We start from the raw sequence: 27,549 nt of genomic DNA on the forward strand, positions 1-27,549 counted from the left end.
AGTTTTCAAAGCGGAAAATAGAGGGAAAGTTACGGGCACGGGTAAATCAGAATTACACCTCTACACGCATTTCAAGCCATGGTATGGTAAACTGGAATCAATCACTGCTCAAATATCGTTCATATTCACTTCCCCAAGGTTTAACAAGGGTGTAAAGTAATCGGACCTGTGCCAATACTGTAAATGCACTGTCCATGCAAAGTTAGCCGCGGCCCTGCCGGGCGACCCGTGCTGCGGCACACCTCTCCCGCTCTCGCCTCCAGAGCAGACGACATACATGTACATTTATACATAATGTACGCAGGGAGGTGGGAAGCATCCCACCTCCCTGATGTACGTGTGGTGTAACCAGGGAGGCCACCTCCCTGGTGTAACTGTTGTTAAGTCAATTTTTTTTTCGACTTACGCACAAGTCGAAAATCGCCTAAGTCGATATGTTTTGCTCAGTCCCGAGAAGATCGACTTATGCGAGTTTAACTGTACATATGATAGTAGATGAATCACGAAAAGGACACAATAGAAGCTTGTTCTTAGGGATCCCATAAATACAGTAACACAGATTTGATTTTAATACAAAGAAACATTATCAGTAAAAAGATAATCGATAACCAGCTTTGTGGTGGAGATGATCATTATGTCAATATGAACATATTGACTTCAAAGATGGAAAGACTAGTAAGTTACCTTAGGTTACCACTAATCTTCAACTTATAAAGAGATCGAAGGAAGCAATTTAACCTTCATTCATGGATTCCAGTAATGAATTTGTCATTACATAGCTGTTAACAGTGTAACATATTCAATGTGATCAACAGAAAACAATGATGATGATATGAACTTGAAGATTGGAGTTACTGATAGTAGTTCCCTCTTGCTACTCATGAGACCTTCCTGGAGAAATTCATTAAAAGTTTTGGAATCATTTCAAACCTAACAAAGCTCTGTAATTTCTCTGTCAATCTTATCACATAAAGCTAATGATACATTTATTTAGCACAAACTATTCCTTGTTATGCCTGAAATGCATTGAAGGAATATCCCTAAGAAGATCTCAGTAAAGTCCTGACACAATTTCATCTAAAAAGAATAATAATAATAAAATAAACAAATAAATGATCAAATTACAGAAAACATAATCAGATTAAGGTGAATCCCTTCTTTTAAAAGTGGGTCTGAAAAAGGGCTCACCTTGAAGGCAAATTTTCTTGTGATTTTGTCGCTTGGCTCCACAGGTTTGATGGCATAGCTTGGGAGCATCACCGTCCCTGCCTGGTTGACTTCATTATCACCTAGAGTACAGTTTAGAGAAAGGTGAGAACTTATATTAAGAACAGACCAAGCTTCTTAAAGACGGAAAGGGGAGAATAGGGAAGAAAAGACACAGAATTTCAATGAAGTCGATCACACTGGCAAAAAAAAAAAGATTAAAATATTCTGATAAAAGTTCACAGGCAACTGTGCACAAAAACCAATTAAAACATTAACATAAATTGCAGACTGGAAAGCAATTTGTTATGCTTTGTAATGAGAATGCTCACCACTGAAAAATCACCATTTTTATCACACAATTTCTTACTCCTACTTTTTGCAATCACATCCGAAATGAGGCCTGCATTCATTTTGTAGAATTATAGTTTCATACAGCAGGCTGTTTTAAAGCCAATTGGGCAATATTTCCCAATGAGAATGGGACTATCTATATAGACAAGTTTGCTCAGGTATGAAGGAATTCAACATCAAACTTCACATTTTAAAGTAATGTTCATCCATTCATCACACTCAGTTTACTGAAACTCACCCTTGTAGTAAAAGAGGCAGAAGTCAGACACAACACACCAGCGTTTCCGCCACACTCCAAGAGGTCCGCTGTCCTTCTTATACAGCCAGCCGTCCTTTGAGACCACCGCCCCCTCCCGTCGCTTCACCTTAGGGGCCTCGTGTTTGGGGATGGTGCGCTTCTTGAAGCTGGGCTTGGCAACGGGGGTGGGACTCTGAGGAGTGTGGGGGTAGGTTGAAGATGAGGTGGGGCCTTGGTGGTTGCTAGGAGACAGCCTGTACAGATAACACAACAGACATTCAATGAAGAACTAGACACTATGAAAAAAAATAGTGCCTTTTTTTTCTCAGTTATGTTGAACTGGTATGCATCTTTCTACATCATTGTGTATGCACCATATACATGTAATATCAGAATAATCATGCATATTTATCATTCAGGGAAAGAGAATTAGTGAGTGCATACACAAGAGCACAAAGAGAACTTTTAAAAACAGTATTGCTGGAAACTTTGCATCATCTGCACATCTTCATCTGCAGCAGCTATAGATTACAACTGCTTTCATTCAAGCTCTTGCTCTTTAGTAATTCCATTGCAGTACTACACATAATTTGATTAGACACATACAGTGTACAAGATGTGGGATGAATTCTACTTGGATGTCATACAGGTGTATCTCAACATCCATTGTGCTGTTCGGAGTATGCATGATGTCAAGGGGGGGGGGGGTATGACTAAAAACAAATTAACATCACTCCAAAAAAAATTGCATACCGTGTAGATATCGATCATTACTTTGTGAATAATACAACATTCATGATGCTTGTTAACTATAAACAAGGCTCAATGGTTAAATTTCAGCTGCAGTAAAGATCTCAAGCATAGACAAGGTTACAGCCAACACACAAGGCACGTATATCTACAATGTATCATTCAAAATTCAGAAGTTATGGAGTTTTCTCAAGCATCAAATTTACTTTACAACACTATTCACTGAATGAACAAATAAAAAATGTTCCTGACTGCCGTCATGAAAAATAACTCTTTTGGTTTAAATTATTTTACATAATTGCCAATGTTTACAAGCTGAACAACTCATTAAATTACTGTTTATAGCTAGGGCATGTATGCCTGTCCCATCAGTGGCTAGTGAATGAATTATCAGAAAACAAATAATCCGTCACCTTCAAAAGACAGTAGAAACACTTCAAGCACAGATAGTCGTAAAGAGTAAACAAGGACGGTATTCAAAGTTTGATTTTTGAGACCTTTGGAAGCAATCAAAAGTTGGTTGTTGGTTTTTTTTTTTTTTTTTGAGACCATAAAAACCTGTAGTTCTAGATCTACCAGACCTTGATCTATAATGTACATTGTAGACGTATGTTCTCTTTTGCAAATGGTGCCTTATATCCTATACTATAATACTCGAAGTTGTTGTTGTTATCGCGGCCTTATGTATTTCCTGTTTTATTTCGGCGTTGCTGGTTTCTCTATCTCCTCCCGAGCCGTCGGCTCCGGGCAGTTGCGACCGGTGCCGTCGGCCGCAGGAGAGTATCCTACATCGAATGGCGTGGGTTTCGTCCCCTCTCCGCCTCCGTGTCGACGTCGAGGACGAAAAAGAAAAATTAATTAGCTACATGCATAATGCATTTTTGTGCGTGACGAAAGAGCCGAGCGTTTCAATATTCACGGGACCTGCGCTGGCCTCCTGCTTTCTCGATCTTCCATCTTTTAGCTTGCAGAGACACTGGGGGATACTAAAGATGATGGTGCAGCGAAATCTCTGACATCTTCCGGCGGACGCGCACGCACACACACAATGTACCTCGCAGAACTCTATACACACTCTACACTGTGTGTATATAGTTCTGTGATGTACCTTTGCCTCCGCCTGTTACGTGTACTGAATGTATTGACGATGGTTACACGAATCTGTGTGTGCGTGATATGGACTACAAGGGCATTTACGTACAGTTCGCCATTATTGGCGTCCCCAAATGAAAACAACGAACGTTGGTTATGTAATTGTATTTTGCACAACTGCAGAATACTATATGCAGCTCAGGTACGTCATTTAGTTTGCTCGCCGTTTGCTCTCAAGTCCGGTGTCATTGTACGCAGACTGTTTAGGACGCGGCTAAATATATTTGCCGATCGTACCCTTACATATCAGATTACACGCGCAGCTGTGTCCATTCGTTTACTGCAGAGCTGCTGTAATCATACATATTCATAAGATGAGCGGACGTAGAGGAAAACCTCGCTTTGCCGACCGCCTATTTTTAGAATTGCAAGTGGAAATAGAATGTGTGGTTCTATGGTCTATCAAACCAAGTTTTGGTGACAAAAAAAAAAGAGGGAGCAAATGAAGATGAATGCAGTGATGTATATATTCTTCTTTCTTCCATAACATGGGAAAAATATTAAAGAAAATACGAGGTCGTGAGAACCTACTCCCACGGGTGCCTATTAAACCTGATGACTATGATCTCCCCCTCCCCTAATAATAACAATGATGACAATAATAATAATAATAATAATAATAATAATAATAATGATAAGGATAATGATAATAATGATATAATAATAACAATAATAGGAGCAATAATTGTAGGCCTAATATTAATTATGATAATGTACAATCTGAAGCAGATGTAGTTCTATATTAATATGATATATCAAGCCAAGTTTTGGTGATTAAAAACAACAAGGAGGGAGCAAAATTATGAAGACGAAGATATCTTATTTTTCTCTCATAACGTGGGGAAAAGAAACATGAAAAAAAAACACAAAACAAACCGAGGCCTTGAGACCAGCCGTGGATTCCCGCGGGTGCCCGCGTGGATGCAAGAGCAGGGGGTAATCAAAGTCATAGTGTTAATATCTTCCCGTTTCGACGGGAACAACCTGTGGGCAGAACTTTCGGAGAATCTCATTTGCGTTTTTGGTAATTTTTCCCTGAATGTTTTTGTTTTTTTGCCCTGCGGAGGTGGAAATGTGTGTGTGCGTGAGGGGGGGGGGGAGGGGTGAGGGGCAACAAGACAACTGTTGGACTTCAACGGGTGCAAATAACCCCTCGAAACTCAAGTTCTATAATAAAAGCAAGTAGTGGCGGGAATGATCCCTACCAATGGACCGGATCGCCTGGCATATACTACAAAAATGTATTATAAAATTTCTGGGAAGGGTGGTCATTTAGAAGACAGCACAATTAACGAAAGAATGAGAAGACTTTTCTTTTTATTTCTTCAATAAAAATGTGCAAAATCGTATTATGAGAAAAAAAAATAAAACCCCTCAGACCCGTGGATTTCCACGGGTGCTGCTAGTCCACAAAGAATAGCCAATTTTGGTTCAAGATGATAATGTACCATAAGAGTAATACATACTTTATAGTGCTCACTGATCCTCATACATGTATTTCCTCAAATTTTTATACTCTACTGGCGGCCTGAAATTGCCTTGTACACATGTAATTCAGAAAGATACCAGGACACTACATGTATGAATTCTATATATTGCAATATCACCCAACACACTTATCATACAATGTGAAAGCAGTTTCAATATTTTGAATAATGATTCCTTTCTTGTTTCAAAACGTATGATACTTTTTTAATGCTGTTATCTTTAACCTGTAGAAGACTAGACCCAAGAATACTACATACATATATGGCAGGTGTCTATGGGAAATGTATGTCATAGCAATATCAGCCTGTCCTCAATGGGTTAAAGGGAAGGTAAATCCAAAGAGCAATGTGGATTGAGTGAAAGCAGCAACATTAGTAGAACACATCTGTGAAAGTTTGAGGAAAATCGGACAATCGATGCAAAAGTTATGAATTTTTAAAGTTTTGGTGTTGGAACCGCTGGATGAGGAGACTACTAGAGGATATGACGTATGAGTGGACAACAACACAAAGAAAATATAAAGGAAATTCAACAAAAATTCACTTTTCTAGAATTATGAAAGAGCAGTGGACCAACCGCTTTCAGAAAGCAGGGGGAATATTGCTACCCTTAACATTATGTCAATATCAAGTTGATGGAATTTGTAATTTTCGTGAAAAATGGATTTTTGTAGTATTTTCTTTATATTTTCTTGGTATTGTTGTCCACTCATACGTCATAACCTCTAGTAGTCTCCTCATCCAGCGGTTCCAACACCAAAACTTTAAAAATTCATAACTTTTGCATCGATTGTCCGACTTTCTTCAAACTTTCACTGATGTGTTCTACTAATGTTGATGCTTTCACTCAATGCACATTGTTCCTGGGGTTTATCTTCCCTTTAAGGCTGAATCACATCTCTACCACTCCAAGTGTAACAGGTGTACTGGGTTCAACAAGCTTGTCAAGTACATGTACAAGGGTACACTTCAGGCAAGACAATGCATAGCCCTGTAGGGGGTTTACGCTGCAAAATAACGCATAGTCACTGTTTTCCAAAAAGCAGAATGGCGGTCTACATCACAAGGGGACTTACTTCCGCTTGAATTACGACCTTCTACAAGAATACGTGTACATTGTGTATTAATGGTGTATCCAACAAGGCACAACATTCCTTTAACAGACACAATGGGACCTAGTACTGAACATTGAAATGTTCTGCCTCATATCAACTGGAAACACCAGAGGCTCTAAAAGAAAGCAATCCTCTACTCTAGAAAATACATGTACCAGTAGTTCAAGCATGAATCCTTTGATAGTTATAAACTTCAGTTTGACCTGTACCACTGTATAACCTTCTACTCAGGGTACAATTATACAGGCTTGCAACACAGGGCAAAAGCTCTGGTACTAATATTGTGAGCTAACACTAAGTTTGAGTAGAAGTTTGTTCTGCGTATTGTGTGAATAATGATTTTCATAAAAATTGCAGTGTGATCCCAATTACTGGCAGAAAATGCGTCTAAGTATCTAATGGTTTACTTTTGATGAAGGGCTTTTACAGTGTATATACAAGGATGTTTGAAATTCTGACTTCAATATAGAAAATGTATATTATCACAAAAATTCCATTGTTAAATGAAAATAGAAAATATAATGGCAATAAACATCATTAGCTCATTGATATTCTAAAATGTCACAAAGCAATAACATTGGTTCTCTCTCCAAAGTCATTGCTACATATATACTTCCTTTTTTCTGTCCTGTCGTACAGCAAAGAAGACAAATATTACAACTGTGAGTCAGACCAAATTTCATGAAAAGAGAGTTAAGTCTTACCTGTCAATACACAAAGATTTTCCACAGATTCTAGAAGCAAGATGTGTTGGGGTAATATCCTAATAAATGATCCACACTGATGGCAAAAATCTCTGTTTAATAGCTTCCACAAAGATTTTTCCTCCGCTCTACCACACTCCCGAAGAAAGGTGAAAGATGTCTCCCAGACACAAGACACTGTACAAAGAGCTGTGGAGCCTTTAGAGTGGGATACTAAACTACATGTACTATCTACAGAGTGGAGGGTAGGGCCTTGTGTTTGCTTAAAATGCGAGTTCAGATATTAATTGGCTGTCATTAAGCATACAATGTTTGCTCAAGAGATTTCTGATTAAGGGAACGTTATGCATCTTTGCTCCCACACCAATCAGCTGTGTGTCGAGTTCTGCAATGTATAGAACTTTTTTGTTTCCTTGTTTACTTTTAATCTTTTCTTTTGATGGAGGAAAACAAGATTACCCAGGAGCTGATGTTTTAGAAAAAGAGGAACTGTATATTTCTGTTACTATAAAAGCTACTTTGCAACATTGCTTACCGGTACTTGCTCAAGGATCTGTGGTTTTTAATGTGTTTTTTTGTTGCCTTTTTTTTAAAGGATGTTTACTGGTAGTCACTGAACCCTACTGTTTTGTATGTCCTGGATTAACTATATCTAAAAAATATATATATTATATAAAATGTTCCTTCCCATCTAAAGTCTCTTTTTTGCTTGACTTTTTATTTTTGCTTCTTCTTTTTTTGAAAGACCACAAAATCTATATTTTTCAAACAGCACAGTACAGAAGGGGGAAAAGAGAGATGTGTAAATATTTAGTGAATGATCAAAATGCAAAAATAAAAGCTTATCTGCCTGAAGCATGTCTGTCTGAATATCACAGAGTGTTTCAAACTGAAACTTTGAACTAGATATCACTATAAAGTAGTGTCAGATTTCCCTCGTCACCATCAAAAGTACAGAAATTAGGCATTAAGACTTAAATTATTAAAAATTTTATCCCACAGCAATATTTTGAAGAAACTGACACCCAAAAATGACAGAGACTTTTCATGTGTTTGTATTTTGGTCACAAAAATGTGATAATAGGAGCATTGTCTTGAAACACTTCCTTTCTTATAGCTGTATAAAGATACAAAATATTACTGTTCTGTTAGAAACACAGCCAGCATGCTGTGAGTTTGGGGCAAAAAACTCACATTTGAGGAGTATCCTGAGGGTCAGTATCCATCTCTGACCGGCCGGTCACTGGGTTGCTGAAAGTTGTCATCTCGCTGTAGTGACTACAAACAAACAAACAGACAGACAAAAAAAGAAGAGACAGGTTTACATCACTGAGGACACAAGTCATACAAATTCCTTCTTGGGTAATAAGAGACAATGAAAACACTCAGCTCCTCCAGACAGTATTTCAGGTGGGGTAGGGGTGTTTTATATGATGCCCCATTCATTAACTCATTGTATTCTCAGGCAAGGAAGCAAACATATGATGTCTAATGCCATTCACAATGAAACTTGAAAGCAAAATTTTTGTTGTCATTGTGTGGTTAATAAGACACAATCATACAAGTGTAAGCTAACCAATTCTTATACCCCTTTCAGGTAATCGCGGTTCAATTATCCGCATCCAAATAATGCGGATGAAGTAATCAAAATTGCGTTCATATATCCCATGAAGTGCGCACTACTTTAATACGAGCGCCCGTTCATAAACGGTGCGAAAGACGGGAGTATTTGTCATGGTTGCTGCGCACGCCTCTATAATGACGTAATGTTTCAGGTGATATATACTCAAGCGCACACGCGCGAAGGGGCTTGGGGACGGGACTCACGTGTATGCACAGCTCTCGCTCAAGCTCAGCAACCAGCGGTTGTGCGGGAAATCGAGTGACCTTTAACCGAACTGTGGAATGTTAGTCCGCATAAGTCGTAAAACGCATTCATGTATTCTCGATCAACTCCTCATGCTGCAATAATGCGGATAATAGCAGCATCAAAATAATGTGGACTTTTTTACTCCTCTCCCGTTCATGTAATCAAAATTTTACGACTTATTGCTCCTATTATCCGCATCCACGATTACCTGAAAGGGGTATTAAAGACTACTATTCTGTAGCCTTTATGCCTGAAAAAAAAAAAATCACCTAGATGTTTTATTCTACACCCATCAAAGGGAGAGTTAGAAAGGGGGGGGGGGGGTGTAGTTTTCTCACAGTTGAAATTCCTGCAAATAAAAACAACTACCAAAATTCCAATATTTGAAGATATTAAAGAGACTGCTTCATTCTTTTCTTTCTTTTTTTCCCTTTTTTTTTTGGGGGGGGGGCAGTTTCTTGATATTGCAAACACAGGTATGAATGGTCTGCATGTGCCTTTGTTCACTCCTATTGTATGGAATGTGCATTCCTTTCTTTTCATTCATTCATGCTGTAAATTACATTGACTTCCTCACATGTACACAATGGAATACAAATGAGTTTACAAATACTGCGAGTGTGTGTGGGTGGTGGCACACTATTTCCTTTTCTTTTATATTGTATTTGCAGTACTAATGACTTCCACAGACAGCTTTTTATTACTTCACAAGTTTGCACTCTAAAACCTTTTTTTTTAACATACAGTTCATAATTTCCACTTTATATGATACAATTGTATGTGAAATTGGACACTGTATATTGATCACATGTCATTTTTTAACACAGCATCATTAGAAAGGCCACAGACATGTATAGGCTAATAGGCCACCGAGCATCATCACTTTATAATTCAATGCCTGAAATGTGTGAAAATAACTAGTCTTTCAAGCCAACTAACTGCTCAAACCACAAAGTGCGAAAAGGACAAAAAAAAAAAAAGAAGTGGAAAAAAGGCACTTTGCTTCAGGGTCGGGATTGACAAATCAACCATGAGGGTTATAGAACTGATTTCATGGCTGCCAGTTCTCTCAATACAAAACACTCCATAGACATACAAATGCTTTTTCTACACTGTGAAATATATGGAGCACACAATACGTGATCTTTGCGGCGAGTGAATCAGTTCAGAGTGAGGAGAGAATGGTGTCACTGGCTCTGTCTGACACAAGGCTGACACGCAAAATAAAAACACGTTTGTCAGCGACAGTCGAAGTCAACAACGGAATGACAGACACATCGAATACCTACATGTGTGTAGGATTCTATTTGACCCTTTCCATGCCAGGGACTTTGTACAGTGTGCAGACTGAGCACTATGGGGTTTTCTCTGCTAATTCACCAGCACTCAAAGCACATAAAGGTTTTATGGCATCCCTGTCAGTGTCAAGAAGTTAGGCCTTTTCCCATATGTAAAAAAAAAAAAAAAAAAAAATTACTACGGGATCCTCAGCAATGATAACTTTATTGGGTGAATCAATCTAAAATTTCAGGGTTTGAAACTATAACTCATTACCCACATCTTACAGAAAAGCCCACCCGATTTACTTCAGTTGTCAAAGAGAAATGAGGGTTTTTGTAGAGCATGTTAGGAATCCCTTCCCTCAAAGCTCTGTCCATTGTGTTCACACAGTACAAGTGCTAAACTTGGAAGAATCAGACATATGACATGCAGCAAACCAATCCACATTTCTCTGTGACCTCTAAACCAAATTGAATAGGGGTTTTCTGCAATATAGTAAAGATGTTATATTTTTAGACCCTAGAATAGCATTTGGACCTCGTAGTTAAATCATATTGGCAGTTATCAATGCAAAAATCCAATTGTAATTTTTTGGGGATATACTGTACAAGAATATAGATTGTATGAAATGATGTCACTTATTTAATAGCTGGTCAACAAGGGATAGAAAAGCACATTTGGTAAATACGTTCAGCACGAATGCAATGAACGTTTGCCTTCAAACTTCCCAATTTGTGCGAAATTTGTTTCCAAACACCACACAAACGAGTTCTTTTTCAGGTGTGAACCCCCTCAGTGTGAGATATGTGTCATGCATTCCAGAGCTGTGAATTGGGCCATCCATCAAGCAAGTTACCCCCTGTTGTGTGGGGCTGCCTCTATCCTGGTATCACCTGAAATCCTGCAGGACTCTGCATTAGACAGAGCCTAGATGCATCTCTGGGAGCATTTATCAACTCGGTTCTTGCACAGAATTAAGGTTTCCTGATGACTTTTAGGGAGATTTAGGCAGTTGATAAACACAAAGCTGCTTTGATTATGGGGTTATAGAAACTCTTTTCTGTATGAAATGCCATCAGAAGTGTGATCTAAAACATTTCAGCCAGAAATGCGTTTCTGTTGAGTTGATAAGTTTACGTGAAGTTGCCCTGAAACATGTTTATAGCTCAAACCGACCCATGTCAACTTCATAACCTCTGCTCCTCGAATCAAACAGCACAATGAAGAGCTGCCTGCTTTCGTCTCTTGTGACAGAGATAATAAAAGCAATGTTAAGCTTGAGAAAAGCGATGTGGGACACTTTTGCAAACATGTTTGATAGTGGATATTGAAATGCGTTTCAAACATGGGAAAGTTAATATGAAAACCCAGTTTCCCTTTTTACAGACAAGATCAGGGTCCTATTGCATAAAACTATAATATCTTTACAATAATGGCAACTACATTGTAGGCCCTATGAAATCAGTAGTAATCTTGAGTGATTTTTTAGCTCTGATTGACTATGGAATACAGTGTTGTTATGGTAGTTGCCACTGATTGCAAAGTTACAATCAATTGCATAGTTACCATGTTTCCGCAACAGGGGTCTAGTACTTGTGAACAACCTCCTCAGTTTTACAGTCCACTACACACACTTTTCTCTCTGCCTCCACATACAGCAAGCCAAGTGGATGCAAATCATAATTTACTTCACTCGCTCAAAACATACAAATCCTCACAATACATTCTTTTCATGTTTTATCAACATCAAATTCAAAATCTTAACTTGTTAGGCAATATCATCTCTATATTCTTGCCAGCTTGTACCGAAGTGTTATTGCTATTGTTTGTACTGTACATGTGCTCCAATGAGTCACATAAATGTACCCCTGAAGGGTTAAATCAAACCAGACAATTTTCAAACTAACCCAGTAAAACATCACTGATGTTCTCCACAGTGGTAGCAAGAATGACAGAGTGAAAAGTAAAAACTGCAATTATCTTTATACATTGTATGATAGCTCTAATCAAAATCACACTGATTTATAAAGCTTTTGGGAGACTGTTACCAATTGTCTTTGCCCATTTTCTTGTAACATATAAAACAGCAACGGTGCAATTTCACGTACACTTCCAGACAATTTTACATGGGTGGAGAACACTTGATCTCCCACGCCAAGTTTTGAGTTACATTATTTACATGAAATCACATAGAGAGACTCCCACGCCTTTGATATCTTTGCTCAGGCTGGAGTAATGTTTCAAGTCATGTCCTGGGTGAAAGGTGAAGTTATAAATCTGGTCCTCATGAGGGAAGGCTGATACACAGTGATGTATCGCCGATGCTACTTACAAATGTACTCATGAATAAACTGGTGTAAGGATAACAGTAGAACTTAGCACACAACAACAGAATCTTTCTCAATGCAATGTAATCAACAGTACTCAAGAACAATGAATACACATTACAGCACACAACAGACAAAGTGCACTAGCACACATATTACAAATGGAGAGCTTCAAAAATATAATACAAATGTATACACATGGTTGCTGCTGATTCTTGGTATAAACTTGGTTGTTCAGCAATGAGGTACACATGAGAGCATGTAATACACTGACCAGTATTTGATTAATTCTCTTTGAATGCTACAAGCTTTTTCTGATAAATTTAATAGTAATAGTCTAAATGATTTGATAAAGAGGATCTCACTGACTGGCTGGGAAACTATTGATGTGAGAAGCTATGGCAAACAAACTTCAGATTTCAGCATTTCAAGAACTTTAAAAAGTTTGGGGTTGAAGTTTATGTCAACATTTTGTGAAAGAAGAATGCCATATCTGACTGAATCTACAATGCCTGTCATGTGGAATCCCATACAGTGTATCTGTTCCTTTGATAGTTTATTACATGACGAGGTAAATAGATAAGTTAAATTGACAATCAATTTGAATAGCAGCATGAACACAGCTTTACATCAGAAACTCTTTCATTGGCTTAAAGGGTGTATACAATTCTGGTCGAGGTGAGGATTTAGCATTTAACGTTTTGCGAGATAGGCCTATTCAAAAACCACTCTATGAGATGTCAAAGAGCATGCAGTTCTAAGGAGTATCAAAAGTTTATTTGATGAAAATCGGTTTTGAAATAGCCGAGATATCCAAAAACAAGGTGAAACAAAGAGATCCTAATAAAGTTGTGGCATGTCGCCTTTTATTATTATCACTTTTTTGGATATCTCAGCCATTTACAAACCAATTTTCACCAAATAAACGTTGAATCCTTCTTAAAATTACATGCTCTTTCATATTTAATTAGAGGTTTCTCATTATCTCACTTAAGAATGTTCAAAACATGAATCCCCACCTCAACCAGTACTGTACAGTCCCTTACGTATAAAGAGAAGAATAGGGAAGCAGTACCCAAATTATAATATGGTTCACCAACATATGATTAGTGCATTTAAAAAGCAATGGACAATGCGACAAATCACACAGATCTATTATAAAGCATAGTTTGCAATAATGAAGTAGCTCTTATCTTTTAATACCATTTGAAGACTAGTCCCCAAGTGCACCATGGCTGGGGTCTCCTGTGTACCAGTATGTGTGTATCAAACAAAACTGAAAATTGCCTTCCACAAAGTCAATGAAAACCAAATCAATTTTATACTTCACGGTAAACGACTTCAATTTATAAGATTTTCCACTGGCCCCAGTAAAAGTGGTCCCAAGAGTGATAAACAGAAAGATGAATATCATAATGATCTGGTTTCAAAATCATGAACTTGATTTCTCCCGAGGTCCAGAGCCCATGCTGTGTCGCCATGGTGATTGCATGAATGAAGGAACAAGCAGTCTGCTGTCTGCAATCTGTCCTAGATGATGATGGTAAAGGGTTCAGCATTGGCTGTCTTATAAGCCTTGTCTACAACCAAGGTTGTCTTGGCCTCATTTCAAGACTATGGCCAGTTTTACTTAGACCCTAACAAAGAGTATTCTGTGGCAATACATTTACACTACCATTGTGCACTTGTTTGCAGTAAATCACTTCTGTCAAGACATTTGTACAAAATATTAACCCCATGAAGACGAGTCCCGAGCATGGTATGTATACTACTTGGGCAGGTATCTATGGGAAATGCGTGTTGTAGCAAATCAGCCCGTCCTCAACAGGTTAAATGCCCATATTCGCTTCCAGGAGCTCAATAGCTTGCAACTCAAATCTAAAAAGAAAGAAAGTAGTGTTGATTTTACATGGATATTCAATACCTTCAGACAAACAAGTTTCCTGACACATGAGAATTAAAGGTCAGAGGTCACAAAGGTCAGACTTGACAATTTTTAGACAATGCCTCTCACGACATTTTTGTTTCTACATTCTGTTTGAGTTCTTTCAAGACTTCCCTCTTTACAATAACACATTTCAATTAATAGCAATAGTCTGTAAATGACCTCACCACCAAAAGACTATACAAAAATGGAATAATCATTAACAGCAATTGAAAAACAGCCAAGTAGAAAGTGGTTATTTTTACCTCTACATAATATATGCTTAATGAATGTTTTTGTGAATTTGGTTGAAAAGAACACACACTCATCTGTACATTTCAATATGCACCTACAAATATTGTAGGTCGAGCATAACAATTTATTTGATGAAATACTGGTATATTCAGTTTTAACAAAGACCTATCCAGTTTTTTAAATACTTCAGTTACAAGTCAAGTGATAAAGAAGGTCTACCATGACCTTTACCTGATCATACTCAGTCAGATTGTAAAGTTCTGTGAGCTGGTTTATTCCTGAATTCTTTTCCCCTACACAAAAAAAAAGTCAGGCGAGTTCAATCCGAGATTTCTAATTGTCTTCCAGGCTTGTGTGGGTAGCGTGCCTGACACTTATTTGACCTACAAACACAAAGCAGTCAATACCTCCTTTATTCTTAATGTCTTCTTTTCATGGTGGAAGTCATTTGTGAATAATATATTTTGCCTCACTGAGCAGATAAAAATAAAAATGGCAGAGTACAGGATGAGCACTGCGGTCACAAACACCCCTGCACTACCTGTCAATACTTGTTTGTGAAAATACTACCATTGAGATGAAATACTATGATTATAAAGGGAACTCTCACACAATTTGTTTAAAATTGTAATGTCATTTTAAGGAAAACAACATTTAGATGGTGGGTTGTGTGAGATCTCATCACAGCAAAAATGTGGCAAGCAATAAAAGGCTATCTTCTACAGGTAAAAATAAAACATTTGCAACTTAATAGGCCCTGCAATTGTGCACATGAAAGGATGGTATTTTTGTTTCTTTTCTTTTTCCAACTCGTTTCGAATCCTGTTCTAATGTCTTAACCCGTTTGTTTTGATCAACAAAAAATTCAAAGAAAAAAAAATGAGATTGTACTACATTATGAGGTCATCTTCATAAATTATTCAATTTGGGCGATTTGTCATGAATTTGCTTCCTTTTATAAATCAATGTAGGGCGTAGCAGTAGTCCCATTTAGTCATTACTGTGTAGTGGTATCACGCAGGCCAGACGTGCCAAACATTCCTGTCATTAACTGACATTTTGGGAAAAGAATTATAAGGATGAAATTAATTCTGAATGGAAAATCAGGATTTCAGCTTTTAATAGCAATCTCTCTGTAGACCTATTTATGAATTCAAAGTACTGTAGTACAATGTACACTATTCTCTGCTGATATCACTTCATCTCCATACATACATCGTAATTACTATGAAAATCTGCATTCACTTCAAGTGATTCATCACTTGTTTTTACTCTGTAGTCTGCATATTCGCTTGAATTTTGCTGTAGTCTGCATATTCGCTTGAAATGGATTGCAACAACATGATTTTGACATCACAATCTTCTTGATCTTTAGCTTTAATATGCCATCACTTCAAGGCAATGCTCTCATTCATTCATCCAATGCATAAATCAATCTTTTTTTTCACTTAATTTGATAGGGAATACATGTACCTCCAATAATGATCTTCTATGTAATGAAACTAATGAAGAATATTCTGAAGAGAAAATAAAAACTATTGGTGGAAATTTGTTTTCACAGTCATAACATCAAAAAGGGACTGATGTTTTGAGACTACTCTCTTAGACATAAAAGGAAGGGAAAAAATATCATCGTCAATCAATCTCCATCACAGCCCAGTGCTCTTGGACTAAAAATCTGAGATATTGTGTACAAAACTTGACCTTTGACCCTGCTATGACTCTCCCAGTCTGTGTGGAGAGCTCCTTGTTCCACCCACGGATTGGGGCAGAGAGACGCATTCTTTGAAATGTTATATTTACCAACCCCAACGAGAAGGAGAAGTTCATTTTCAGGAACATCTTAAATCAGGCAAGCTGGCATACATTGGCAGGGAAAATTATTTCTGCACCCTTTATTTTCTGTGAACTTAGATTTCACAAATCAGGGCTTGAAAGACGAGCTCGATGGTTGAACTAATGATTGATAAAGTACAGTACTGGAACGCTGAACGAAGTATCCCATTCGAAAAGTAATTATGTCAGCAATATCCCAGACACTCCAACCCCAAGCACCTTATGATCTGGAGATTCTCCCACCTGAAATCCCTAGCAAACTGGAGACTCCGACTTGATGTGCACGAAGTCCCTTGCAGCTGGGGTCCAGGGCCCGCTTGGGCTCTGAGAGCTCTAGGATTCTAGTTGATCTCCTGTGCTATCTCAGGCTTATTTTTCAACATACAATGGCACTATAAAGTAACAGATCATTTCAAAAGGGAGAAAATACATCTTTATAAGCGGGAGACACAGAGCCAGGGTGGGAGAAATTAAATCTCAAGCTGCTGGAGAATAGGAGATTTTGCGAAACTGGGCTTTTGGCAGGAGGTTTCCCATCGAAAGCGGGAGAGTTGGAGTCTCCGATATCCCACACCTTCCAAATGGGCAATACAAATTAATATACAGATTGCATTTGTGTGATATAAGGCACAATATTTTTGCATGTTGTTCATTTCATGAACATCAGTCACCTTACAAAGTTTGTGAAAACAAAAGCCACGTTTTTAGTCTTGAGACTTGAGACAAAAGCTTATGATTGTAGATCAGGGGGGCATTTCATGAAGCTTTTTGGTCGGATATTTTTCTGACAAACTGTTACAAGCTATCGAAAACCTTGCATCTGATTGGCTGAGAGCAAATTGGTCCGACAACTTTGTCGGACAAAATGCTTCATGAAACGCTCCCCAGGGGGGCATTTCATGAAGCATTTTGGTCGGATATTTTTCTGACAAACTGTTACAAGCTATTGAAATCCTTGCATCTGATTGGCTGAACGCCCAATTTGTCCGACAACTTGTCGGACAAAATGTTTCATGAAATGCCCTGTAAGCATTTTTGTCCGACAACTTGTCGGACAAATTTGCTCTTAACCAATCAGATGCAAGGATTTCGATAGCTTTCAACATTTTGTCAGACGAAATATCTGACAAAACGCTTCATGAAATGCCCCCCTGGTCATTAAATTGATTAGAATGTTTCTCTTTTTGTGAAGATTCAAAGACAATTTTACAATGAAGATCTTATACCTGTAGCTGGTTCAATCTATAGGCCCACTAGTGTAAACTAGAAGCAAACTTTCATTGCTCCACAAGAGATTTTATAAGAAGAAGGAGCAGGAAAGAAGAGGTAGAATCAACAGCAGTATTAAAAGAAGGCAAAACTGATTAAACTAGAAATATCACTTAAGGTGATTAATACCCCCGCCCCGTGACGACAGTCTTACCCAAGGAATGATCTTTCCTTGATCTTCTGCCATTTAAATGCCGTTACCATGGCAACGCAGCTTTCGACACGTCCGAAAAATATGTCTTGCACATCTTCCCACCAAGACTATTGTGTGTGCCACGTTTCATAAGCTTTTGTCAAAAAAAACTGAGGAAGTAGGTCAATCCACAAGATCTTTCCTTGATCTTCCACCATTAATATGCCGTTACCATGGCAACGCAGCTTCCGACATGTCCAAAAAATATGTCTTGCACATCTTCCCACCAAGACCAATGTGTTTGCCACATTTCATGAGCTTCAGTCGAATACAGAGGAAGTAGTTCAATCCGCAAGATCTTTCCTTGATCTTCTGCCATTAATATGCCGTTACCATGGCAACGTACTTTCGGGTACTGTCAAAAAATGCGTCTTGCACATCTACAACCAAAGGCACACATCTGTACCAAGTTTCATGGAAATTGGGCAAAAACTGAGGAAGTAGTTTGCAACACAAAATTTTCCATCATTTTGGCTCATAATATGTGAGCTGTTACCATGGCAACATTCTTTTTGTCACTGTCAAGAAATGTGTCATGCTGACCTATATCCTAAGACAAACATTCAATATGAATTCCATGAGAATTGGAAGAACACTGATGAAGCAGTTTTGCCATGAAGCATTTTACCCTATATTTTACCAATAACATGCCGTTACCATGGCAATGCACTTTTTGCCACTGCGGAAATATGTGTCTTGCACATTAACATATTCAGATGAACATCTGTACCTAATTTCATAAAAATTGATCAAAAACTGTGGGAGGAGTTCGCGACGCAAGATTTGTACCCATTTTTGCCCATAATATGCCGTTACCATGGCAACCGTACTTTTGGGTACTGTCAAAAAATATGTCTTGCACATCTACAACCCAAGGCACACATCTGTGCCAAGTTTTATGGGAATCGGTTGAAAACTGAGGAAGTAGTTCGCGACGCAAGATTTGCAACGGACCGACCGCCCGACCGCCCGACCGACCGCCCGACCGACCGACCGCCCGACCGACCGCCCGACCGTCCGCTGATTCCTATTGACCGATTCGGGTTCGTTGAGGGCAGCAGACATTTTACGGCACAGGGCGCAGCCATAGTGGGTGTATCGGTGTGTATCAGCCGACCCCCCCTGCTCTCCCCCACCCCCGGGCAACATGTTTATCACGCACTTGCAACAAAGGTTCGCGCACTAGCAAGCATTCGCGCACTCAGTACGAGACGCCCATTGGCTAAAGCAGTTTTTCATTCTGCGCGCGTGCTAATGTAGGGAGAGGGGTGGGGGAGTGTGGAGGGGGGGTCGGATGATACACCCAGTATGGCTGCGCGCATGCCAAAAATACACATAGCGCGTCACAGAATCGGTCAATATACCCCCTTCAAACTTCGTTTGGCGGGGGTATAATAAGGAAATTATATTACTGTGATTTGGTATTAGTCATAGGCAATATCATGCCAAAATCACAACATCAAAGCATTAACAGTCACGTGCATGAATTCTAATATTAGAGGCCAAAAGGTTGGATTGATGTTATGAATGGAAATTATGTGGGTTTTTTTTTTTGTTTTGTTTTTTTGGCTGCTAAATATTTGGAATTATCACGATATCTAATCTGAGGGTCAGATACAAAGTAAATATTAAAAATGGAAAATACATGTCACAAAAAGTCTTGCCTAGCAGTATGGAAAGTGAGGTTCAAAACGTGACATCTCAAATTTTGTATTTCATATGACACATTAAAAAAAAAAGAGTTACAAACAAGTATTCCTATGGTATGAATGATGATACACTCACTCATTCTCATTATATGTCATTTACACACCAAACAAACACACACCCACTCACAGCAAAGTGTGTGTTTGGCATATATCACTTCAGCACAATATTAAATTCTAGCAATGTTTTCATTGCACACTGGCAGTATGGCAACAAGAGGAAATATTTCTCCTATGATACATCATCTTTTAATAAAGAATATAAATCACTATTTCACACGAAGCAGATTTTATCGATGCTGGCTGATAAATGCTTGGCATGTCATAAATTACATAAAGTATGCAAATAAATTCAGGAATGGAATTGCACCACAATTTGTAGCAATCACCTGAATACCAGCATTTTCAGCTCAGTACAACATCAAAAATTTAATGTCGACATGTATACATGTATGTTTGACTTCTTACCAGTACAGATGAACTTTTGGCTAGATGTACATGTACATGTACAGTGCATTGGAATTGTGTAATTTACTTACCTTTTAATAGACTGATTTCATATACACTGAGATCATTTCAGATTCTCCTTTCACTATTCTTGATTACAATGCGGTCCCAGGATCAATCTATTCAGAGACTTGGTCTATGACATTGGTCTATACTTGTTGCCAGGGTACAATTTGAAGTGCCTTTGTATAAAGACTAATCAGTACACATAATTCTACACCTCACTAGTATTCTTTGGCATGGATCCATTGACTGAGTTTAATACAAAGATCAAACTGGTTTGGAGGGGAGGGATAAGAGGAAAGAGGGAAATGCTGTACATTCATTGTAGATCAATGGCAGGCAGGGAGGTGTGAGTTTGAAATGTAAGCGGTATGATAATCCAAGCAAATGCTCATAACTACGCTTGCAAGAAACCAATGGAGTCAGCTGGTGAGGTAATTTGAGCCAAACTATCAGGCATATGCTAAGTCCATCAGATTTTATTCAAGCAGCTGGTGATGGACCGAGAAAATTGAGTTTGATTTTTCCGCTCCCTGGGGCTTTGGAGTGACTAGAACATTTGTCACCATCCATTGCAATCATGAGGTATAAGTACAGTAGGACGAGCTATTAAAAGCACCACAACATCTGTGTTTAATCCACCATTATGATTAGTTCCATGAATGGGACTCAGAGAGGGTTTCACACTTACACATGTACATATCCACTCAAAAAAGCGCTTTGTTATCAATTTCTGAAATTATTTCATAGCATTGTCAGTTACTGAGAGTTTTGATCCTAACTGCAAACAATGTTATACGTCGTAAGAGCATACATATCTAACTTGGGGTAGAATTTGGGTATTTTTTATATTCCTGTTTAATGTTAAGGTATTTTTTTTTTCTAAAATAATATGAGTTTGTGTATTATTATTGTCAAGGATTAATTTTGAATCTCTTCATTTATATAGAGTATTGATATTGTGTTGATGTTATGATGTAAAAAGGAATGTCCTTGATTTGTTATTTTGTGTTTGTTGAACTGTTATATTTTGTCATTCTGTTGCAGGGCCCCCTAGGATAACAGTGTTTGAACTACTGATGGGGCTACCCTGGGTAAAGAAAACTGAATAAATAAATAAATAGAATGTATACATACAACATTTGTATCACAAACTTTAAACACTGTCAATCAAACATGCAAATCTTGATACAATTGAGTATAATGCATTTTTGCATGCATGACAGCAAGGTCAATAGCCAGGTTACTCCTTCTCAATTTTGTTGTGGAGGTCATATCATTCAAACTGCAAATGCAAATCCAGAAACAAATTCAGAAAAGTGCTTTGTAGAGTCATGATCCAAGTTTGATAGACTTCCCAAAATACCTTGATAACAGCATAAAACATGTTTCTGGAGATATCAGTGAACAAGCTCTTTGGTTAGTATGAACACCCTTTCAGCCTGCACAACATAACAATTTCAACGACTTTAATAGACCACACATAGGTACCATGCCCATCAATCAGCAAATGCTTGATGAGAATATGATGGGTTGTCATGTTTAAGGATGCGAGAATTCCCTGATGAGAAAACCACGTACACTACATTATCATGCATCAGTCTCTGACAGGGAAGTGGAAAGAAAGATTTCCACCTCCCTGGTCTCCGAGCAGCAAAGCAGGAAATCATGTCCGTAAATCAGTCTGAATGACTTTCCTACTTTTTATTAATCTAATTAGACTATGATGGTGGTGTGGATTAGCCAAACTGGGTGTAACTAGTTATGTTCAGACGACAGGCCCTAACCTCGAGGTTACAACATCTGTAGGAAACCTCGAGGTTAAGCTCTTGCCCTCTAACTACTACGTGTGTCCACATGACGAATCTAAACCTCGAGGTTACGAAACCTCAAGGTTGATTTTTGTGTCCACAGGTACTTAACTACCAGAGGGGATTTTATCTGTTTACAGAGCTAATTTATGGAAAGGAAAATTAAACACAATCTATGTCATCATAAACAAGCAAACAAACAAAATACTATATTGAGTTTGGGAAAGTGACAGTAAGTTGAGACAGTTTACAACTGTGAAGATTTCTGGGAACATTCAACTTACTTGACAAAGTAGACTTGTCCATCGGGAGTTACGTCCTCTTGCCACCCACGGGGAAGATCTATGAGGAGAGAGAGAAAAAAGTAACAAACAGTCAGCTCTCACAAATCACAGTTCAGGTCCTGGTTCAACATTTCACTTCTGGTATACTGCCATTATAGAGAAATAAAAAAACTCACATCTTGCAAGTATGAACACCTGAAGTTTCCACGTAAATTGTAAGTCGTACAAGATTTTAAAGACACATGGCCCACAAAGTCTTGGGATAATTTTGTTGAAGAAATTATCAGCCTGTATCCATTGGCAACTCTCTGCATTTTACTGGGAAACTATTATTCTTACAATTGGGAAGAACATCTATGGAACTGGTTAAATTCATTAACTCTTCACAAAATCAAGAGAATTTACAAAAACTTGTCAATTTGAGGAAGAAACAGGAGCTCTCGTGTTCTAAGATGTGTTGCCAAATGAAGAATATGTCATAATTTCAGCCATTTATATGTTATTGAAATTTCTGTGAAAACAAAATATAAATAATAACAACACAGTAGTGAGAGAAAACTTTTTACTGATGGATTAAAGATGCTAAACATGTGGATGGAATTTGACGATGAGTAAGCTTGTCTGTTCAGAGAGTGAGTGCCTGATACATTGTGAATCTTGATCCTCAAATCCATCTATTGATTCATTCAGAGTAAAATTAGAAATGGCTACAAATTCTACTTCGCATCCAAAAGGCAGAACCATTCATTTATAGCCTGTGATAGTCCATAGGGGATTGAAGCCCTAAAGCCTCCTTCATCTTGAAATACAGTCTGTCTGGATTTTATAATCTTTTTTCCCTTTTAATCATCATTATTTACAGAACACTGACAGGAGTTACTTTCAATATAACATTTAAAAAGGGAATCAAATTAGTTTATATAGCACTATGTTTCACTCTCTAGGGTACAGAAGTTTGCGAGATTTGGTGTAAACTGAGCAAAGCATCTCATAATGCTCTAGAGGTACCAGAAAAAAAAAAAATCACAGCTTGTTCTGTGTAAAAAATTTCTTGTGATTACATGTAGCTCCAACTGTCATCTAATACCAACTATGAGAGTTTCTACATATCCATCTTTTTCCTAATACTCATGTAAACAATGTGTAAAGAAAATAGCAACATCATTTTTAATTTACCCGGTACTGTAAAAGTGTCTATTTTCGCGCGACTAATTTTTCGCGTTTGATCGGGTCAGAAGAGTTTCGCCTGTTTTTAATTCCGTGGAATCAAGACATTGTGCACAGGAATATATGGCAAGCAAAAATATTTGCGAGCTTTTATTTTTGCGCTAATTTCTGGTTGCGCGAAATGCGCGAAAATTTCAACACCGCGAAAATTTCCACTTTTAGAGTAATACTCATGCATGTATTTCAAACAATGTGTGAGAATATAGCAAAATCAATTCTACTGTAGGCTGTATACTGACATTAAAAGTTGGTCACAGGGTTTGTTACAGTATATCTTTGTCTACATTTGTTTCTTGTGTTTACCATCAAAACTTTACATTTTTCAGTCATGTTTCTTCTTTACGTTTAACTATCAGATAATGATAAACATGGTACCGGTAATGGAAGAACAATTCTTTCCATTTCTATCTGAAGGTTCCTGTTACCAGGATTAATCACTTTGAGACAGTGGTCACAATTTCCTTTGAGGAAAGAAGATTTCCCATGGATCCCCTGGGATGTCTTGAAAGTAAAAAATCTTCACCTCTGTAAAACTTATACTTCAAGAAGGGTCAAAATCTTGTAAAACACATTCTTTTTGCCACTCCCCAATAGCATCTTCACTGAGAGTTAACAATAGTAAATCACTTTCCAAGGAGGCAAACATCCATAGCAGAATAGAGAGACACAAAAGATGTCCTCTGATTGTTGTCACACTCAAGCGTAGATGGATCCTCTTCAAGTCACAGTGCTAAATCCTATAAAGGAGCTTATCGTCAATACTTTGGAGATAACGCTCCCCGGGCAACAAAGAACAGCTGCAACTATTTGTCCAGATCCGATTTTATAACCTTGGTTAACCCCTCGCTCCTTCTTTTCCTCAAAGTCCCACAATAATTCCACTCTGTCAGGTATTCTGAGGGTTAAGCTAGGTTTTACTCTTGTCCAGTGAGTCAGGTTTGATCTTGCATTCCACAGACTGCCGTCACAATGCCAATCACGGCTATTCAGCATTGAAACAAACTTTTACAATGGAGATCAAACCTTTTCTCCTGTCCACTCCACTCCTCTAAGCTTACAAGATTGCCATTATTAACACCAAGACTGTTGACGTACATCTACCTTTAATATACATGTATCTTGGTTCAGTATTGAACAAGTGTGTACTACATTTGTATGCTACAACTGTGTACAATCTTACATCCATTGGTGTGATTAGTCAGAGAAAAATGCTATTATGTTTACCTTGCACAGATAGCATTATTTGTACAAGATTTGTTATCAATGATTTTAAGGTACAGTACTGTAGAATGTCCAATACCTAAATTTCCCAGATTTTCTCTTTATTTTTTCTTGTATTTGGAGATAAAAATCACGTTTTTTCTTTGAAAAAGGGGGAATTCATTTACTGGTGTCATACCTTTCAGATACAGGGTTAATTCTCAATCCTGCACACAAGCTATGACATACCATAAACTCTGATATTTTCGCGCAATTAATTTTTTGCATTGGGCAGCTCAAAAACATATTCTGAATTTGCACTGTGCAATTGTCAACCCATTCAAAATGTGCAGATAAAATTGTGAAGATATTTTTGCGGGTTTCAGAATTTGCAAATGTGCAGATAAAATTGTGAAAATATTTTGTGGGTTTTAGAATTTGCAATAGCCAAAAGTAAGTGCAAAAAATTCAAAAATTATTGTACCATGACAAAATAGCACCAGAGACCATCTAGAGTTCTAAAGCTTCCACAGCCTTCAAACAAATGGCTGCTGACATTTTGGGAAAATTACTTCATAATCGGATGGACAATATCAACTTCGCTATAGAATTATCATGACCAAACTTAAAGTAGCTATACTAAACACATATATGAAGATCCATTCACAAGCTATATTTGTTTTCATTTCAATTAAATGGATGAAGAACTGTTTGTGTGGATGCAAAGCAATAAAAAACTGAAGAATGAATGATTTCCTCTCACCTTCTCTGTCATCATATCCTGATGCTACTGGTACACCAGTCACTGGGTGAACCCATGTTGTCAGCCTCGACTCATCGCTGTAACATTCGTAAATGGGAAATCAAAACCGAGTGATTTAAATGCAGTTCATTACTTGATTAAAGAGAATAACTACATTTAAAATTAGCTTGTGTGAAGAGAAGCAGAAAAAAAAAAGAGAGGAACAGGAGAGGGACAATTTTAATAGGCAAATTCTGATCAAAACTGAAAAATTTATTATTTTCTTAAAAGTGACTGATGAATCAAGCACAAATTGGCAACTCCTTTAAATGTAGTATGTGAGCTCATCTTCTACTCATATGCACTCTTCGTAAAATTCCATAAAATCTCTCTCCTTCTCATTCCCCCTCTCTCCATCTTTCTTTATTGATGACGGAATGTACTGGTACCGATGTGTTGGCTTAGTGAGTAGAGCGGCTGCCCTCACAATCGGGAGGTCGTGGGTTCAAACCCCGGCCGCGTCATACCAAAAGACGTTAAAAGATGGGAGTTGCTGCTACCTTCTTTGCCGTTCAACAGTTGAAAAGGTTAGAGCAACGTCGATCTGGCGCTGCTCAGTGGCTGCCGGGCCCACGATCAATTGGGCAAAATGAATTTCCATTCTTGGACAATAAAATTTGGAGTTTATATCCAAAACAATTATTATTATTATTATTATATGCAGGGGGTTTACGGAAAAAAAGACTTAGAATAAGGGTGTGTGTACAATTTACATTACTTGATGGGAAAATGAAACTTTTGTATTCTATAATATGAAGCAATGGGGGGTGGGGTACAGCTCGTACAAGACATCACAGAATTGTCATTTCATGTTTGATTGATCACATCTTCAAAACCCATACATTTTTCAGCTTTTACCAGAATTTGTTCAAACTTTTATTGTCCTGTTCCCCTGATTTTCTGCTTCTAATGCCACAAACTGATTTTTAGGATTGATTTGTCCTTTAATGAAATCATGTTATCCAATGATGCTACAACAACCAGAAACAGAATTCAACAATTCTGTCACTAATACAATGTACAGCTGTAGCTACACATTCCATGTTTAAGGCGCTACCTTTCAGCATAAAAGGCCCAAACACATAGAACTGTCTTTTTTGTTTTCATCTTCTTTCTTTTTATTGCAATGTACGATGTATGCTGCAAGCTCAGCACTAAAGCTTTCCAAAATGCACATATGCCAAGACAATGACTTGAGTTTCCAAGATCACTCTCACCAGGGAGGTGTCACCTCCCCGCCCTCATCGAGGCTCAGAGTGGTAAGTTTGAACAGTGGGGTGAATTTCTTTTTGCATTTGTTCCCAAAATTTTAACTAATCCAGGGTGGTCCACAACTTGAAATTTGAGCATGTTGCAAGCTCAGAATCTGAGAATATTGCAGAAATTGAATATGCGCGGAGCGCACACAATGAGTACGTAGTATGCAATATTTTGCTGCTTATTTCTCTTTGTGCTGCTTACATTCAATATTCTCTCTCATGTTTTGCACACAAATATCTAAGTACCAGGTAGTCTGATGTTTCTTATGTTATGCACATGTTTTGCACATTTTTGAATACTTTTACTTTGAGCTTGTTGCAAATTCTTTAGGATGTTGCATAGTATGTTGCTGGCTTTTGAGGATGTTGCACAAAAATTTTAGCATGTTGCAGCGACATGCTAAAACCCCTCGTCAACCACCCTGCTAATCTACTTCTCTGATTTTTCTGTTTTCATACAAACATGATATCAGGATGGACTTTTCCTTTAAAGGACAAGTTCACCTTCATAAACATAAGGATTGAGAGAATGTGGCAACATTAGTAGAACACATCATTGAAAGTTTGAGGAAGATCAGACAATCCGTTCAAAAGTTATGAATTTTTGAAGTTTTTGTGCAGTAACCGCTGGATGAGAAGACTACTGCAGTGTATGAATAACTTAGATGTCACATGCGTACAACAATATATATAAGGAAAATATAAAGAGAATTTCACAAAATTCCATCTTTTGAAAAAAGTACACATTCCCCTGACTCGTTACCGACAGATGTTATGGGTAATATTATT

At 37.9% G+C, this 27,549-nt stretch overlaps 1 protein-coding gene across 1 annotated transcript in view; it reads right to left on the reverse strand.

The window, feature by feature from the left end:
* LOC139733530 (uncharacterized) overlaps positions 1–27,549 on the reverse strand; it is a 50,411-nt gene that overhangs the window by 19,204 nt on the left and 3,658 nt on the right. The window contains exons 2-6 of the mRNA XM_071644339.1: positions 25,463–25,539; positions 22,273–22,330; positions 8,201–8,284; positions 1,799–2,052; positions 1,189–1,289 (exon numbers count right to left, since the gene is read on the reverse strand). Of these exons, the coding sequence (XP_071500440.1) occupies positions 1,189–1,289; positions 1,799–2,052; positions 8,201–8,284; positions 22,273–22,330; positions 25,463–25,539 (574 nt within the window). The remainder of the gene's footprint in view (positions 1–1,188; positions 1,290–1,798; positions 2,053–8,200; positions 8,285–22,272; positions 22,331–25,462; positions 25,540–27,549) is intronic.

Source organism: Diadema antillarum, unplaced genomic scaffold (assembly GCF_040938485.1).
Source record: "Diadema antillarum isolate AM-2024a unplaced genomic scaffold, OU_Dant_1.0 seq00000481_RagTag, whole genome shotgun sequence".
In the NCBI taxonomy this organism is placed as follows: Eukaryota; Metazoa; Echinodermata; class Echinoidea; order Diadematoida; family Diadematidae; genus Diadema; species Diadema antillarum.